The sequence below is a fragment of the Melospiza georgiana genome, chromosome 5, assembly GCF_028018845.1.
Source record: "Melospiza georgiana isolate bMelGeo1 chromosome 5, bMelGeo1.pri, whole genome shotgun sequence".
Classification (NCBI taxonomy): Eukaryota; Metazoa; Chordata; class Aves; order Passeriformes; family Passerellidae; genus Melospiza; species Melospiza georgiana.
In genome coordinates, this window is record NC_080434.1 from 24,815,433 (window position 1) to 24,835,060 (window position 19,628).

At 40.0% G+C, this 19,628-nt stretch overlaps 1 protein-coding gene across 1 annotated transcript in view; it reads right to left on the bottom strand.

Moving 5' to 3' along the window:
* The window catches only part of MMRN1 (multimerin 1), a 37,904-nt gene extending 18,788 nt beyond the window's left edge, over positions 1-19,116 (bottom strand). Inside the window, exons 1-3 of the mRNA XM_058024964.1 lie at positions 18,605-19,116; positions 5,643-5,762; positions 3,434-3,540 (exon numbers count right to left, since the gene is read on the bottom strand). Coding sequence (XP_057880947.1) covers positions 3,434-3,540; positions 5,643-5,762; positions 18,605-19,116 — 739 coding nt within the window. The remainder of the gene's footprint in view (positions 1-3,433; positions 3,541-5,642; positions 5,763-18,604) is intronic.
* Positions 19,117-19,628: the final 512 nt, after the last annotated feature.

A 19,628-nucleotide genomic window follows, 5' to 3' on the forward strand; every position in this document is an offset into this window, starting at 1 on the left:
TTACTAATGCTTTAAAATTCTTCATGTAAATAATGTTCAGGTAACATAATGGCTGTGAGACCAAGCACACAGCACCTCTGTCAGAGCAAACCAGCCATGGAGCAAGCCCCAAGTGCACGGCACTGCCTCTGACAGCAGCAAGGGTTGGAGCCAGTGATGCACACACACACACCAGCCTCACCCACAGACAGTCACATATTGTGTGCTTATCACATTTCACCATGGCACAGCAAAGGTACTTGGCAAGCAGCATTAGAAATTCAGGCTTTTCATTTGTGAAACAAATTCAGAGGAGTCACTAGCAATACAGCTTCTCCTACATCATTCTTCCAGCAGGGCTCAGGTCTTTTCCAAAGGAATCACTCCAAGACATCATATGGTGATTACATTTATGTGCCCCTTATTCCCACAGCTGAGATTCCCATTGTAGATGCTGGATAACAGCAGGTGTGATGGGAGCACCAGACCAAAAACCTAATAGACATACTCTTTAGGGTAGAAATAGCCATCAAATGACTCACATTTGAGACCTTTTAAAAATTAGATATGCCATGCTCAGTTTAAACCAAAAAAAAAATTTCAAATGAGACAGCTAGACCCACCTTAGAGGGGCCATTTGTCATAACAAAGCACCACAAACAAAACCAAAAAAGCAGCAATACAAAATCCTGAGCAATGAGCCCTTCCAGTTGTATCAGAAAAACAGGTAATGCATACAGAAATTTAACATTAGGTGTCTATCATCCAGTATATTGGCCTAGATGTATAATTTATTGTCCTATGTATTTTTAAACACAGCACTCCAAATAATTTCAGGGAATATTAAAAAAAAAAAAAAAAAAAAAAGCGTCCTTTTGACTCAATGTATCTTTGATGAAGCACGAATAGCTGAAGGGGCTTCCCAGAGAGGGGGGTAGGTATTTTCCTCCCGTTCCCTGTGTTTCAAGGCGAATTCCCAGCTTTTTTGCATGCCGCTCACCTCACGCAGAGGATGGGACATCGCATGGCCATCTGCTGGAGAAATGGCATCACTGCCACTCCAGGGAATTTCGCGCTGACAGCGGCTGTGGCAGAGCCGGCTGCTGGCTCTAAACCATATAATTCCGTGTTCTGAATGCGCATGGAGGAACAGGGATTTCATTACTACACACACGAAGCTAAACTAAAGCTGTGTTTAGTAAAAGTGACAGATCATGAAGTCTGCAACTTCGAGTTTAATTGTCCTTTTGTTTTAGTAGTTTTGCTCTCAGGTAAGCATTTGATATTCCCAGTCAAAATGATGATGCTTTAACTGTTGAATCATCCATATTGACTTGTCTCGTTAGACTTATAAAAATGACATCTACATTTTTTCATTCTTATAAATTTTCCCTTAAAAATTGCATTGTCCATGCTGGAATAGGATCCATGTCTTAGCCAATTTGGTCACGTGTTGCCACAAGGGAGGTAAGGTTAGAAACAGCGATCTGAACATATTACTTGCATCTCTCTTATTACTGCACTACCTTGAGAAGCATCTGTAGCCAGGCAGTTACAAGGGGGCTACCAAATAAGACTTTCAGATGTGTGGTAATAGCTATCAGGTGGTGGTAAGTGGTTTCTGCTGCCTAGACTATCAGCCTGAAATAGTTTCATATGACTTCACTCTGTCTGAGAGAGAAGTTGAACCAGAAGGCATTTTAAATCAGCATTTGCTGTGAGCAACCCACATCCCACTAACAGCGCCTTTCCAGGATCTAAAGGATTGTCAGAACAGCCCAGTTCCCCTGGCACACAAACCCTTCAGTAACAACTCTGTTGTTGAACAACAGAGAGGCCAAGTGGGAGGCTCAGTGAGGCTCAGGAACGCCTCACTCAGCACTTTCAGTGCCTCTGCCCTGCTGCTGTGGAGCACAGGAAGGAAGACAAGGCTCTGGGGCTCCCAGCTGTTCAAGTTCATTAGCCCACGTCCCTCGGTGGGAATTGAATAATGCAAGCAGGCTTGTGCTGGTGGTCTGCTCCTCTGGGAGGCAGGATTCCAGAAGCAAGGAAGAAAAGCTTCTCTGACATAACACCTTTCATCCCAATCTCTTTAAGCATTTCTACAAGCATTAATTAATTAAATATCCCAGTGCCCCTGTGAGATAAGTGTCATCTCAATTTTCTAGATGAGTAAACTTGGTTATGCAGATTCTAAGTGGCTTCCCCAAGTTACTCAGCAAGCCAGAAGATGGTTGAAAATAGAACCCAGGAGATGTAACACCAGCTCCTGTAACACTTCACAGCACTTCCCTTTATCCTTATTTTTTTACACAGATGCCACTACAAATTGAGTTATACAGATTTTCTTCCTGATCAATGTTTGCCCGTTATTTTGATGCCACTTTGATTTTGTCAACGGTGACATCACCCTTCAATGCTACCCTTTACATTTTTTTAAATCTATTTTTGCTAATGCTTGCTCTTTTCTGAAGGGAAATATTTAAAACACTTGATCCATGCTCACTGGACAGCCTTGCTGTTATATCTGTTAATGTCTGACTCCACACTGCTGTGCAGAGGAGAATTTTGTGCCTGCCAAGGTTCTGGCTCTTTGGCACTGAAATTTCCCTCCTGGATGTGAACAATAGTGATTTTTTTTCATTCCTCTACATTAATTTTTAATCACAGCCCTTTACTTTACTGCTGCTGATTGAATTCCCTATCATATCTAATAGCCTCTCTTGCAATATTCATTAATTTAAAACCTGTATGCTGATGCCATATCTAATTTTTCAAGGACTGCTTGCTTTAGGCCAGCAGCAAAGAAAGGGCTTTTATACAGATGTAAAATTACAATATGATGCCACATGTTTGATCATCAGGGCAGAGGTAAAAGGCTATTCTGTCAAAAAGGGCACAATTATACAGGGATCATGTGTAATACCTAGAAAAATTCAGTCACTGTTGAAATGAACAGTAGAATAAGTACAAAATTCAGAGAAGTAAAAAGAAAAGATTCATTACTTTATCACAAACAAAATATACTCTTGGAGCCTAAAACCAAAAGGCAAAAGAAAACACTTGTGTAGAGGAATATTACAGCAAGTGTTCAATAGAGGATCTGGATTTAATTCCCCCAGCACTGCAATTCTCAATAACTAAAAGGTCAAAAGTAGAGATGCACTGAATGCAAACTCCATATTTTAGCAAAATGAAATATGCCTGGAGATTTTATGAGCTTTATTTAGAGTGGAAGAGGGGAAAAGACATTCTGCGTAGATGCTCTGGAAATTCACATGCAGGGAAGAGTCAACATCCCAAAGCTTTTTTTTTTTTTATTGTGCATTTTTCTGGGTTTGAATTTGACAGAAAGCACTGCATTTGTTTTCAATAGAACCATTTGCTCACAGATCAAACTTGCATTGTTTTCTTTTGCTAAGTGAAGAGTTCAGACCGTTACAGCTCTACTCACCTTTGGGCTGGCAGTTTTGCCCACTGTACCCAGGACAGCACTTCCACTCCAGCGATGTCACTATTTTATGTTTGATTCTGTAAGCCTGGTGTGTTGTTGTCTGGGACCTGTGAAATGAGAACTATTTAAATCTGTTTTAGGTAACCAAAGAGGAGCTCTAAGATACCTGCATAGATTCATCACATTATCTCACTTGTCATATCCTTTTATCACTGCTTGAAATTCAAAGTGAATTCTAACCAGGGTTTGGTGTTTCATTAGCAATCACAGCTTTAATACTGCAACCTCCAGATTATCTGCATGAATTTTAAAGAAACCTGATGTTTCTTTAGATTTCTTCCTAGAATATCTTACTCAGGATTCAAATATTGCAATCTTTTATGGAAGACATTGCAATTAATAATTACTAAACTGAAAAAGGGAGACAAACCCATGATTTTTATGTACCACTTTTCTTTGAAATGGGTGGAAAAAAGCATTCACAATAAATTTACACCACATCAGCACACATTTAGTGGACACTGGAAACCTTCCCTTCTGATTATTTAAACAAGATCATACAACCATTAATCCAATAAAGTGTGAAAAATTCTACTCTGGATTTCAGGAAAACCAGGGCCTTTCTATGTAATTGTGAGGCTTCAGTTATTGCTTTAACAGCATGCAACATCAAAGAAAGCAGCAATTTTTTCTGTGTTCCAACAGATTCTGCATGTCCTGGCTACCCCATCACTTCTCCTGGGTTTCTTAACTTCACAGAGAAGTCAGTTTAGAATGAACATGCTGCTGTACGGCATACAGAATAAACTACAGCAACTCTCCTTGCCCTTTTAAGATGTTAAATACAAAGTTCAAATAAAAATAATGTCACATGCTGTTACTAGCTATAAGCACTGACATGAAAAACACCTAAAATCTCAGAAAATATGATGATAAAACAGTTACTGAATTGTTTTGTAGACACAATCCTTATATAAATTATTCCAGAAAAAGAGAGAAATTTAAAGGCTGTTAGACCAAAGTATCCTCCCAATGCATTAAAAATCGCCACCGTATTTTACACTCCAGTTAATGTTGTCACCCTTTCCCAAGGGATGTAATATTACATACATTAAAATTCTCATAGCAGCTGGTAGAAGCTTTGCATGCGTCCCCAGCCAGCTTTGGCTTTAAGAAATGTCTTTTTCAGCAGCAAGAACTCAATAAAGATTAAGATGAATGGAATTCAAGAGAGTTCCTGGTTATTTTGCTGCGTGGATAGTCTGATGATAAAAACCCCCTATTCTGCATTAGCATAATCCATTCCTAAAACCACTCATAAAAATGAAATGTTCCTGAAAGGAGTTAATCAGGAATAGAAATTTCAAAAATAATCCACGTAAAGGAGCCTCAGAAATTTATGTAGTAGAGCCTAATTTATAAGAGCAGCACAAGGACCTAAAGCAAATAAAATATGAAAAAACCTAAAACAAAATAACAAAATTGGCAACACTTCAACCACGGGGTCCACTCCACAGTTTTGCCATGCAGTCAATTGCATTTCAGAGTCACCAAATGCTAAGGAAGCTCTATTCCCAGTTTCAACAAAGCTTTAAGTGTGTTCTGCCATACCATCTAGAGGACAATTCTCAGAACAGTCAAACTGACTTTTAAGAGGCTTTTAAAATTTTTCAAGGGAAAAATACATTACAATCTGCATTTTGCTGGTGCTGCTTCATTTTGCCATTTTCCAAATTCATGCATGAAAATCCAATTTAACTTATGACTGAAAGCTAACATTTAGAGAATACAATGAGACACCCAAACCACAAAGGAAAACCCAAATGTTTAACAGAAGTATTATTTACAAGTTCCATCCAGGCCAATTACCTGTCTAGATTCACTGCCTGACCAAAGCTGTGCCAGAAATAAGGATTAAGCAGAGAGATAATAAAAATATTTATGCCTCTCAGGGGAAGCTTTTTGCTTCAACAGAGCACAAGCTTGGAAAACTGTACAGAAAGGATTTTCTTCCCTGCATGTGCTTTAAAGCTTTTTACTTGTGCACCTCTCTTTGACTCAAAGACTTTGAACTGACTGGAGGGTGCCAGAGTGAGGGCATGCTCCCTTCTTGTTTTCCTTTTAATTTTTCAAGTTATAATCACATTTATGGTGTATTTGGTTGTAATTAAAGTGCTTGCAGATAGTCTTTCTTCCCAGTTCTCCATACCTCTGAGCACAGGATCCAATTTGCCAAGTGCAAGGCTTTGCTCTGCCTGATGAGAAGGTTTCTAGGTTATCCACCACAACTGTAGGTATGAGTCTGGTATGGACATAAGCACACCAGTTTCTGTAAAACAGACAAGGCAAAATGATTAAAAGTACAAATAGCATTTTCCACCATATGATATATGATACTTAATTGTGAAAGTTAAACCCATAATTTACGAATAGGAGTAAGTTACAAAAATTAAGTTTGTTTCACTCAAACTGCCAATGTTGTCTTGGGCAATTAATTAGTTTTTGTGATTCAGCAAAGAAAACAAATAATCATTCCTCCATCTCTACATACATTCATATTGCAAATCTGTATTTTAATTCGCAAACATCTGTGGAGCTCCAAGAACAAAGAAGCTCTCCTAGACTGCAGTAATGACAGGTCTTAAAATACACCTCATTTTCCAACTATAGAAACAGTTTATCCAGAATTCAAAGGATTTTTCAGTGAGGTTTTTAATCATCCACAACTTTCATTTTATGGACAGCCTTTCTAGTATTTCTCCCTTGGCCCAGCAATACTATGAGTACAGGTAGACTTTGTTTTCCAGTGCACTGTGAGGTCAAAGCTACACACGGCTCCACACTTGCTTGTGCCTCTGGATGCCCATCCAGAGAAGGCAGTCACATACAAAATGATCAAATTCTATATCACTGCAGCACAGGGGGCCAGAGCTGGTGAGTGCAAGAGGTGGTTTGCTACTTCCTTTTGAAAAGGTTTCTAAGGAAGTTGCAAGCAAATACAAACTGTTAAATCAGATTTTGAAACTTGGCCACAGTAGAGAATAGAATTAAATCAAAATTATAATGTGAATAATGGCTCAGGACAGATTTGTACAGGGAAATTATGCCACAGAGATATATTGGTATTCCTTGAATCAGAAGTCGGTAGATAAATGTGTGATTTTTCAGAGGCTTTTGGCAAGGTCACTCACCAAAAGATATGGCAGGGGCAGGGGGAAGCAATCTATTGTATAGTAAGAAGACAGATACTGTTATAAATAAATAAGGCATTAAATCAGAGAGATGAAAGACTAGTTTGCTTTTTCAAGAAGCAGTTTATCAACACAATCCCACATTATCTGTAATAGGCACTATATTAATTAAGTAGGAGGGAACTACGTAAATAGGGGGATGGCAGGGTTATACAGAATTTTAGAAAATCATTTTGTGCAGTAAAAAAAGCTCAACTTGAAGAACTGCACAAGTCTCATGATGCTCATGATACTGAGTTTCCAATTAAGTAGGTGTCAGAAAAGGGTCTTGTAATGCAGAATCAGTTACAAATATAGGCTTACAGAGATAGTATCACTACATACCGTAGCTTTCATCAGAGGGGAAAATAATCTTGGAGTCCTTGCTAATGGCTCTCTCAATAGGCCAATTTATTGGCTTGCCTTAACTAAGCTAAGTAATCAAATGCTTGAAATTATTAGGGAAGGACTGAAGAACAAACAATAATCACCACTGTTCCAGTACATCAACTCTCTGTTGCTGTGTAGGAGTTTATAGCCAGTTTGAACAGAGAATTCAGGTTTGGTCCTACACACTAAAGAGAGGTGGAAAAATGACAAATGAAGAGCAGGAGGGATCTGAAGTCATGGCATTCATTATTCAGTTAGTCTTTTTATGATAAATGGGCATCAAAACAAAACAGGCTTAAAATTAAAGAAGACAAAAATGAAGAGTTAGGCAGCATTTCCATAGTCACAGACCGTGCTGAATTTGGAAGCCAAAAAGGGTTTTAAAAAGCAGTACAACTATTTAATGAAAAATCATACCAATAGGGTATTATCAGTTCCGTTTTTTAATAATCATTAAGTTGCAACTTTAATCTTTGTCTCAGGAAGTCTCCCAGCTGCAGACTGGAAAGCATCCTGAAGAAAGTATTATTGTTTTTCTCCTGGTGGAACAAATGCCTATTTGGCCTAGTGCTGACTTCTTCCTTTCATCTTTAACTTAGTGCAGCCTGTCTCAGGATCATGTTATTCCCTTGTCCATGCTGAAACATATTCAATTTTTGACTTGGCATTGTTTCAGTTGTAGGACTGGTGGAGCTGCAAGAATTTCCAAACCGTATTTGCATATGAGAACTTCAAGTTCATCTCTCTGTGTTGTGTTTTGCTGCTAACATTTTCTTCCAGTAGTAGTTCTTCTCATGTTTCATGAATACATATATTTACTTCAGATATCATACCTCACTATGGGCTCCTTAGAGTGGAAATCAAAATACAATTAGGACCAGATTAGTTCCATTTACTTAAGTACCATTAGTACAGATTTACAGTATTTCAAACATGAAAAACAGCACAAAATACAAAATAGTATCAGCATCTGTCCTTAAGTGATTGCTTTTGTCTACTGAGATCCTACCAGTGTATGCACATTAAGCTCAGTAGTGCTGTACTTGGAAAATGATTCCTGAGAAAAAAGCAGGATAAGCCAGAAAGATGCTAAAACTAACAGATTTAATCTCAAAATATCTCTACTGCCAATATTGCAGCACTCCCTTTCACAACACACATTGTTTATTTGAGGAACAATGTGCCTCATTTAAAATGGGCTTTTACTGAGTGCCTTTGATCTGATTTTGCTCACTCTCTACTTGCTTGAGAGTTTTCATTAAGATAGTAGTTCTTCTTAATTAGGTATAAAAAGGCTGTGCTTTTTTGATGTTTCCTTTAGGTTCTCACTCCTTTAGTTACTGCCTTTTATCTCTGTGTATTAATTAAAGACTCCATAAATATTTACTAAAATTTAAATGCAGTTATCAAGCACAAGCATAAATATTAGGTATTCTGCTCACTTTCTCTGGGGAAGTCAGAAGCAGCTATATTTGAGAGACATAAAATTGGCAAAAACAAGAGGAAATTTTAGTCTTTCAAGTTTTGCAGAGGAATAATGAAGTACACTTACCCACTCCTCTAGGTGGGGCATGTGGGTGCTTCACATGTCCTGTATCACAGAGACTTGCAGTAGGAACAAATAATGACATCTGAGTTAAAAAGCAGCAGCACAGGGGACTTGATGCCCTTGGAGGCACTGCCAGGAAAACAGCCCTTCCAGGAGGCTTCCCCACTAAGCATCAGGGAGCACAGAGTGGGGCTTCTTCCTAAGGGAAGGGTCAGCCACACCAGCCAGGCACTGACCTCACCAGCAGCAGAGCTACCACGGCACCAGGAACCTGCAGGCAGCAGTGGGGTGGTAGGGACAGGTCAAGGAGCAGCCCAGCGGGGCCCAGGTAAGGAGCCAGGTCCTGGAGACTGCTAAAGGCAAGCACCCTCACAAAGAAAATAACACACCCTCCAGGCTGGGCTTAAGTGGAGTCCTGGCACAGGGGCATGGGTGGAAGCTACAGGTGAGGTTGCTTAGGACCATCAAGGCTTGTTATCCTGCTCAGTGCAGGCATGAGATCTCTTCCCTTTCACAGCTGTGGTGAGAAGGTTCTTTAAATTCATATTCAAGACCCAGCATATGACTGGGATACTAAATATTTCTTAACAAATGCAGGAAGTGATTCTGGGCCAGAATGACACTGATCTATTCAGGAGGAGCTCTGACTAAGCATGGGGATTTGCTTATGATTTAAACTAAGTATAGAGAATGTAAATATCTAAATTCCTAAATAAATCTTGGCAATTAACTGATGGCATACAAAGTCTGCTCAGAAAACCTCTGAAGCAATAATGCCATCTCTAGCTGTTATGCAGTACCACATGTGAATTCCTGTTCCACATTAGATCTCTAGGAACTAAAGCCTTGGGCAGCTAGGGGCTAAACATCCCACCTCTGCAAATAAAGAAACCAAATATAGGGCTCAGATTTTAAAATCTGGGCTACAGTGAGACAGGAGTGAGGTTAGGTACTTGGGCCTGTGGCTTCCTAGGCTGCACTTTAACCTTGCATGCAGATCTGAAGCTCACCAGAGAAAGGGATGAAGCAGAAGATGTACAGCAATATTGTCATTGACAGCCTGTTCTGCAGTGCACGTGTTTGGGGTATACATCATAGTTACTGAGAGTCATTTTACACCTGAGCAAATGGGGTCAATGAAAAGATAAAAGACTGAAAACAGGCATTAAAAAAATTGCTAAAGACATGAAAGCACTGGAATATGATTTTCATTTAAAAAACCAAACAACCCTACCTCCCCCCAAACCTTTAAAAATTCACACTGTTGCTATTATTATTATTATTATTATTATTATTAGTAGTAGTAGTAGTAGTAGTAGTGTCTAGTTTTGAGGAACAGCTATGGGGACTTGCCCATTTGGACATGCCTTCCAAAGGAAAATATGTTACAGTACCAAAAATGTTAAGGGCTATTCTTTTCTAAAGACAGTCTGAACTCAGCCTCTGGTCCCTACCAAAAACATAACTAACTTGAGTAGATTGTTTCCATTTAAAATATTTAACTCATTCTTAATGTACAGGAGTGCAATGTCTGAAGCTGTGGTTCTCACACGGCCCAGCAATCTTTGATCAGGCTAAATTGGAGGAAATATTCACAGCAAAAGAGCCCCTGGTGTGACTCATAATTAAGTTTACGCTACCAATGAAATAAGCTCATTAGGAGACGTTAAGAATGTAAATATAATTTTGAAATCAAATTGTCTGAAAAAATGTAGATTTGGAAATAGAAGATGAAGCGTGGCGGAAGAACTATGACAGGCTGTGTTAATGCAAAGGCAGAACAGAAGACAACTTATTTGCATAACAGGACTTTAAACCTGAAAATCCTCTTTACCCTCCCTGGAATAATTTATTCCAGATCATCAACACAGGCTTCTAACATGCAGATTTTGTTGAGAGCTGGAGGAGCCTAGTGTCTCTTTTGCATTGAGCCTGATTTCAATCAGGAAAGCTGTATTTAAAAACAAAACAAAACCCTCACAACACACAACAAGAAAGAGCAGTACAAGTCCCAAGCTGGCAAAAAGCCCAAGTGACAGATTTCATCCTCCCCTCGCATGTCTTGGCCAGGAACATGCACTGGTGGCAACGTGTGGGAGAGTCCTCAGGCCTTTGAAGCAGCCTCCTTGATGTGGTATTTGCTGCGGTATTTCCAGCTTTAATCAAACTATTCCTGGCCCAGCTCTGCTCTCGGTGTGGTTTGGCTGTGCCCAAATGTGACATCCCACCCTCAGCGCTGAGGAAGCACCCACACCGAGCAGCAGGGCATGGCAGGAGGGGCAGCATGGAGGCTGTGAGCCCCCAGGTCTGAGGAAACACCCACACCGAGCAGCAGGGCATGGCAGGAGGGGCAGCATGGAGGCTGTGAGCCCTCAGCGCTGAGGAAGCACCCACACCGAGCAGCAGGGCATGGCAGGAGGGGCAGCATGGAGGCTGTGAGCCCTCAGCGCTGAGGAAGCACCCACACCGAGCAGCAGGGCATGGCAGGAGGGGCAGCATGGAGGCTGTGAGCCCTCAGCGCTGAGGAAGCACCCACACCGAGCAGCAGGGCGCGCTATGAGGAGCGGCATGGAGGCTGTGATCCCGTCTGCTCGGCAGCCTCGGCAGCCAGAACCCTCGGGGCCTTGGGGCCATTCCCAATTCCAAGTCCTGTGCAGGGAATTGGCCCCAGAGCCTGCCCAGGCGCCTGGAACAAATCGCCACCCATCAGTGGCACCCAGACGCTGCCCTTAAGCCTGTCTGTGGCTTTTGGGATCCTCGCCTCCTGTTCGGGGGACACTTAAGCCCGTCTTTGCGCTGTTAAACCCGGTCCTAAGCCGCGATCAGCCGGGCTCAGGCCGGCAGTGCCGGGCACGGCGGGCAGGTGGCGGCCGCAGCCCGCCGAGGTGGCGGCGCTGAGGCACCCGATGCCTCTGAAAAGCGAAGTACAATTTACACCAGTTTTTTTAGGGTCCCTGCAGTCCCCCCTCCACAGCACATTTCTGTTGTAAAGTATTCCCTGGGTCCGTTGCCGAGAAAAAAGCAAACTTTACAAAAACTGCCGGCAGCGCCTGTACGTGACTCCTTCTGCCTGCTTGTAAGCACAGATCCTTGTAAGTGGTCCTAAAGCCACTCCAGTGCTAGTCGGACCACAAAGAGTATAGAATCAGTCATGCCCCCTTCACATCGTACCTGAAAATGACTGATTTTAATCTGTGGGTAAATTAGATTACCTGGCTTTTAATAGAAATGCTATTCAATCAGCCCAGTTGAACATCACTGACTCATGAAAATGAGATTACTGTGTTGCTGATGGAATACAAAAGGACCCAGAGCTGGAGCTGTTGTCAAAGTTCATGCCCAGCTTGGTGGTTGTGCCTCATTCATGTTGCATGCAGCTGATTTCTATTTCACAGAATAGTTAATTAAATACCTTGATTCTACAACAGTTTTAATTTTATATTGTCCTTTACATCTGAGCAAAGGGGATGCATAAAAATGCTACAAGCATCTAGAGCCGGGAGATGCTGGCTTTTCAATTTGCTTTAAACAACCTGCCAAGTTCGGATGAGAAGGATAATGTTGACTGACACAGTGTAAACACTCAGATTGTAAGGATAGCAAGCACCCTCTCAAGGTTCTTTTTTGCTATTGCATGGGAGACTGGCTTTGGCAATTTCCTTTGAATTCCACTAGGTGACCACAGAGACTTCTCACTGTGATACGGTAAATTCTATATCTTTAAGTGAAAGTCGGTCATATTTCAAAAATATAAGTCCTATTTTATCACTTCTCATAAGAGAAATTATAAGCTTGAACAAAACCCAGCTAATTCTTTAGGTTCAGGGTCCAGCTTCCTTTGCTCTGAAATGTATGACTCTCAACTGCAATAAAAATTCAGGTCTCACTGGGGACTGACCATAAACAAATCAAAGTGGAAAATGTGTTTTACAAGCTGGCTGGAATGGAAGAAACTAAAAGATGCATGTGACATGTATTATAAAATAGCAAGTGATAGTGAAATGTGTTATAGGATATGTTTTTATCCCTGAGAAACAGCTGACTTGTTGACACTGACTGGAGCATTAGGTGTCAAAGATTTGTTTAATGTTTTTGTTTCAGGACTCAGTGTCCTGACATTTTGTCCTGTCTATTACAAAACACAAATTCTGCTCTCATCATTCATTTCCTTTTTTTGTATTACAATACTGGAGCCTTGGACTGTGAGCAGCCTCTTTGTTTCATCTGAATTTTTATTTACTGTTTGTTCTCCCTTGTGCTGCAAAAATTAATTCACAATTTCCACTTATATAGCACTTCACTAATCTGTTTAAACATTTAAAATGTTCTTTTGTTGCAAATCAGATCACCTCTTTGATACATGATTTTTCACTCCGCGTTCAGAGCCCTTTAACACAATCAAACCATTCCAGATAAAATTTAGACTTTGGAGAGGATATCCATTAGTCTCAAATCTTTGAGTATTAAACAGCAAAACACATCCAAAAATGTAGACAAACTGCTCTTTAAAGAGGTCTGGATTCCTTTTTACTTCAGAAATATAAATTTATTTTCCATATTCTAATTGACCCAGAGTACAAAATTCATTAAGGTAGTTCTGGTCTTGTCTACTGTCAGTGCTTTCCAGGTAACCTTCAGTGATATTGGTGTTCACTGCTTTTTTAGTGCTTTTGTGATCTACAGAAAAGGAGATTGCAATATGGCTTCTCCACTTTGAGAAATGCTGACAATAAAAAAAAACCTTTGTAAGTGACAAAATGAAAATATAAAAAATAAGATCCATTAAAATTTCAGGGGTGAATTTGTCCTTGTTTTTAGGGTTGTTTTGGGCAGCCTGTCTTTTCTTGTTTCCCTTCATTAAATGATTAAAAGCCTTGCCAGTTTCTTTGTATCTGATTTGCCACTTAATCATACAGATACATATCTTTGTGCTGTCCCTGTCTGATCTTATGGGGCTCTTGAACAGAAAGGATCTGAGCCAAAGTCCATGAAATTCAAGGTGATTTTTTTCCCACAGGCTTTTCCTCACGACCAATGGTGTTGCTTACCAGGAATGGGACACGTATTAGATGCTCTGTATCAGATTTGGCAGAAAAAGTGACATTTGCAACACTTGCATTCTCTATCTGGCAGTACAGATAATGCCTTTGGAAAACACATGGGGACACACCTTACTGCAGTCCTCTTCTTGCCAAGTCTATTCTAGAATTAGCATCAGTTCTCTAAAATGTTAATTATATTCAGATTTGTAAGAATGCCTATTTTCTCTGCATACCTGAGCAGATGTTTCTGCTGTACCCTAAATGACTATTTGCAGTGGCTACTAGGTAAATCCTAACCCTGTGTCCAGTGTGGTACAGTAATTCTAATCCATTCACAGGGGTGAAGGGACATTCCAGGGATGGAAAACAGTCTCTTTCTAATCCTTGCTGTTCCCATGGCAGATGAAACAAAGAACAAGAGCAAGATAAGTATGAGCATTAATACAATAGTTAGTATAATAAGACAAATAGAAACCTTCCTTACCATCCTGAAAAAAAAATAAATAATCTGTATAGTGATGTCTTTTCTAATCACAGAAAACCTAAACAACAAGACTCTGAGCAGGCTAAGTATTTGTGAATATCTCAAGAACAACTTGGGCTAAGAAGTGCTTTTTCCCCCCATTGCTGTGTTTCCTGTCCTGCTGCAAACAGTCTGTCCTGACTCTACTAGCCTTGATTGCTTTGGACTGCTATGGCAGTAACACTGAGCTTAGCACGGGTAGGAAAATTGGATTGTGGCATTACAGCTGAGCACCAGAAATACATTCAAGGCGCTGCTGGAGGAAAATTACTTATTGCAAAGATCTGCATAGCTGTAGTACAACATTCTGGGGACAAAGACTGCCAAACACACCCTGACACAGCCACCAAGGCAACCTCAGGCCTGGGTAAGAGCTTCTTCCTTCCTTCCAGGTCATAGTGAATATACCCAGTGAGGCAGAAACCTAAGCCATGTGTGACTGTATTTTTTGTAAATGCACAGTGATGCAAAATTTAGGAGATCGATTCAAGAATTGTTCTCTCTGCTCCATTAAAAAGTGACATGATGAAAAGAGACTGTGAACCTTGCATTAACTAGGCAGTTAAATCAGGTTTCTACATGCCTCATGTATCTGAACTGTCTGCTGAACTTACCCATTCATTTTAATTTGCCAGTACACTAGATTTCTACCAAGCTGATAAAGGCAAAAGCAATTTCCAGAGAGAAATGCACACGTCTGGTCATGAGAATGAAATATTTCAGCTCTCCTATCACATGTGGCAGCTAAGCAAATCTGTCCCTGGTGCTGACTCTATTAAACCCTTCTGTGCTTAGTAATAAAATATTGTCACCTCAGCACTACCCAAGATAATGGTAAAGGAAGTCTATAAAGACCCTCAGTGGCTTCAAGAGAACTGGAAAAAGTGCAACATACACATAATAAGAGAAAAGAGTAATGTAGAGCTACTCAGCAATGTGGGGATACCGTGCTTAATTTACAACCTGAAAGAAGGTCTCATGTATTCAGGAGCTGCCTTGGATGGTAATTAATAAAATCAGGTTCAGAATGAAAAGATGATTGTGCTGGTCTCAGGACTCCACCTGAGACTTACTCCATTACACCACTATTGTTTAAGCTGCTTTACACAGTGAAATACTGTAACTGTCTCTCTCCACAGGCTGAAAAACATGTATCTCAAATGAATTCAATTGAAAAGAATGTATCATAAATTTTCTTCTTTCACACCAAATTGATACTCAGATTTATGTCACTTAATTTCAGAGAAATTCTCTCACTCTAGGTTTCCATTATTTCTTTATTCATTGATATGGATTGCATAAAACTTTGAAGATAGGTAGAAATAAGAAAATAAGAATAAAAATGTATATTTGTAAAGATATTAAGTTTCACATTTCAGAGGGTAAGTCAAGTTCATTAATAGGAGTGAATAAATGAATTTTCCTTCAGCTCAGGCCATTCCAGATGTGCTTTCTATGAAGTTTTCTTATCCTCATGAAAGCTTGGGTGCAGATCCTGCCTGAAGGAGGGATCCCTCACCACAGAAAACTCTTCTGCGATGGTTTGAGAGCAGACAGCAACAAATTGTGTTCTCCCACACCTATTCTAAGGTTAATTATAAAATTGTTCCAATGTGAAGGCACAGGATTTAATTACATTTCTGTGCCAGTGAAGAATGAGGAAGAGATTCATTTTCTTAGAGAAAAAGATATGCCCAATATTTAGCTCTTGTAATAGCACATCAGGATGTGCCAGAGAGAGGTTCAAAGCCTAACCTAGTTCTAGAGTGCATGTGATAAGATATGGGTGAATAATACTGTCCTCACATAACCTAGGGTAGCAACAGAAAGGGAATTATCTTTGTAATTAAGCCATTAAGGCACATAACCTCCTTCAGAAAGGAGTATTTGGGTAATTAAGTTCCTACAATGGACATATATTGTACCTTCTGGACAATCTGACAGCCTTGCAGACTCTCTAACAAAGTGTATGTATTGGTGTTTTTAAAATTATAAATGTTTAAAAATAAATGCACATTCTTGTCTTCCTTTTTATTTTCCTTCCTTGTCTCTCACAGATTTCTCTCTATTGTTCCATTTAGAAATACGGAGCCTCCCAACATCAGCATCTCTGCACATATGTTAGCACAATGGGTTGCCATAAAGGATTGCAGAGTCATGCAGCTCCTACAAGGTCACTCAAAAATTCAGGTTGGAGTACAGACTATAACCATGGAGGTGCTTTAATTCAAAGTAAATTCAAAAAGCAAGTTGTTCTTCCAAATTTCCTCAGAGACAGTACACTTTACAGCTGTGGAATCTGCTGTTGAGTCATGCTCTGCTCAGGCTTCAAATGAGTAAAACCTTGAAGAAAACTGTGTCTTATTGGAATTCTTGCAGTATCTTTTTCACTTTATTTATTTTATTTTTTTTTTAAGAAAATATATAGGACAGATTATTTAGGGTGTAGTCGATGGCACCTGCACTTAAAAAATAAAAATTTTTGTCTTCTTATGCATATTTTCTCAGCAGTAACTTTTCAGGTGTTTCGCAGTGATTGGTAACAGTCAATACCCTAGACTAGTCATTTTCTCATGTTCTTGCTGAAAAAGAAAAATGAGTCACAAGCAAGTTTATTATTCATACAGGTCTAATCCATAAGGAAAGAAAGGTGGAACAGTGGAATGACTTAAGTCACAGTCCAGGTCATGGCAAATGTGGAAGGGAAGTTCAAAACACCACATCTTATTGTAAAAACACTCATATACCGTGGGAAGACAAGTTTTGTAGCACAGGAATCTTATTGTGAAAAGGACTGAGCCACACCAAAAACTGTAGATATTTGCTAGAGAGGGAGAGGCTTTGTAGCTCAGCAGTTTGAGCATGAAAATGGGGAGTCAGCATTCAATTTTATGCTGGGGTTTCATGCTGCTACACAATCCTGTAAATGTGATATGCAATCCTGGTTTTATTGCTAATTGGATCAGTGGACTCCAAAATGCATGTTGCACAGCAGGCTGCTCCTTGACCACTCATGAAATTAGGGGCTGGCAAATACAAGATTTGCTTCTTTTGCCTCTTTGCAGTTGCAATCCTGTGTCATTATGATAAATAAAATAAGTGACCATCTTCACCAGAGACTAATTTTTTGCTACTTGTACTTATATCTCAAGTAAAAGGTAGAAATCTGCTGATTCACAGAGTTTTGCTGAAGATTAATTTAATTGGAACACTGTTCCTGAAGAAAGCTGTGAAAGCTAAAGACCAAGGTTAGCATGTATTGGGATTTATTTCAGTGGAGATGTAGCTATCAGCACTCATGTAAAAAGAGACTCCATTTAACTCAGGTGAACTCAGACATTCTGCCAAACACTGTGGTGAGGTGGTGTAACAGATGACTTTCAGAACTTGAGGAGTATGCTAGGAAAGCTGTCTGGGAAACACAGCTCCTTTACTGGGCTCTGTCTTCCAAGCAAAGGACTCCTTTCCTTTGGGTCCTTATGAATTATTTTCCTTACACACCATCCAAAACATGCTCAGGTGAATGGGAATCTTTTCTTTCACCTGAAGGAACATTAACTCCCAGCCACACACAGCAAGAAAATTATAGAAGTGATGATTTTGGATGCTACTACATGGGAAAGTAGTAACAAAAGAAGAAATCTATATTCTGAAAGCTCACTCTCCATAAATACTATGTAAAGCAACCATTCCTTTGCATCTTTCATTTTCTACCAGTATCTGATTATATATCAGCCATTAAGGGAAACTTGCAATATCTGCAAAGTCAGTGTTGATATCCCCATTGAGAACTGAAGACACTGGGGAACAAAGAAAATAATTGAGTGTTCCAGAACTATAAAACTAGGCAGTGCAACTTGATATACTCTATTATGCACAGCTATTGTGTATTAAGTTATAGAGCTCTGAATGCACATTCATCTCCAACATCACTTTTCTTAAGTTTTTTATCACAGAACAGGATGTTTCAAATTGTCAGGCATTGATGCATTTTGTACATTTAATTGCTTGTATTTTCAATTTAGTGGAGAAGTTTACAAACACAATATTTTTAATAGATTCAAAATGGAATAGTGCATTTGCAATTTCTTTTATCCATGAGAAAAAGAAGAAAAAAAATCAACAGTTGTTTACTGTGCATAAAACAGGGGGGCATTTATTGTAGTCCTTTCCTACCCATATATGATAATGACTTCCCTGATGATTTTGAGATAACCACCCGAAGGAATAAAACATTGCAGCATTTACTCTGTTAGAAATGTTACAATGGTTTTGCCTGAGTAAATGCTGCCAGTTTGGTCCCTTGCTTGTTTTAGATTGTCTTTTTTAAGGTCAAAAATAATTTTACTGAAATTGCTAGGATTTTGCCAATTATGCCACTGGAAACAGGAAAATAAGCAGTACAGTACATAGGACAAGAAAAAACACTTAGCTTACTTTCCCCTGGTAGTTTCAAAGCTGGATGCTTTGGAGCTGGCATCCTGCTGGCTCCTGGTGATACCAGTGCTGTGAGAGGATCTGTTCCCTGTAGCTGTAGCCAGGCTTGCAGTGAGCCCTTGAAGCAGAGGGGTCTCTCCAGCAGTGCTTTGTAGGGTCCCTTTGCTGTGAGATGAGCTCCCCATCTCATCTCTGCCAGAGTCACCATCACTGTGTCCATTTGACTGACTTGCAGGGGTAGACATTGTAGGACTGGAAGTTTTCTTCACTGCTGTCATTCTCAATGTCTCGCCTGCAGATGCAAAAGGAGGTCCCTGTGAGGTGCTTGCTTTGGCAGCTTGAATTTCAGAGTGGGGTGACTCCCTAATCGTGGTCAGAGATAGAGTTGAGTCTGAGTGACTTGTCTGGGTTTCATCGCCTTGTCCTGTGGTCCAGAGCTTTCCCAGAGTGCTGAATCCAGTGCTGCCTGTCTGTAAGTGCAACAGGAGCAGCAAGAAAATGATCTCTTTCATTCTGATGGTTTGTAAATGCTACAAGTTATCTCACATTTATTTCCTAAACAAGAAATCCTGTAGCTTCTCTCTCCTCCTGGGCTGCTGCTCAGATAGTGAGCCTAGCCAGAGGATGCCCTGACAAGCTTTATTTCTGTAGAAAGGAAACAGGTTTTGGTGTTTCAAAACTGACTGAGGAAGCCTGGTTTCCTGTTTCTGTGGATCCCTCTGCAACCTGTGACCCTTTGGAGAGCAGGACCCTGGCAGCCTATGTGGGAGGAAAAATAGAAGTCTGCAGAAGGCACAGGATAAAGATTAATGGTGTGATAGAAATGTGGAAAAATATGTACTGTGAAGTAATCCTGAGGGATAAAAACTGAAATTGTTAGTTATTTTTCCTTTCACATGTACATGTACAGAACAAGTGACTTATCACATGTGCCCTTTGGATGGTTCAAACTTATGACCTTGTTATTGGAAAAAGAGTTGACAAAGCTGGTGTGCTACAAAAAGCTGAACATTTGCTACGCCTT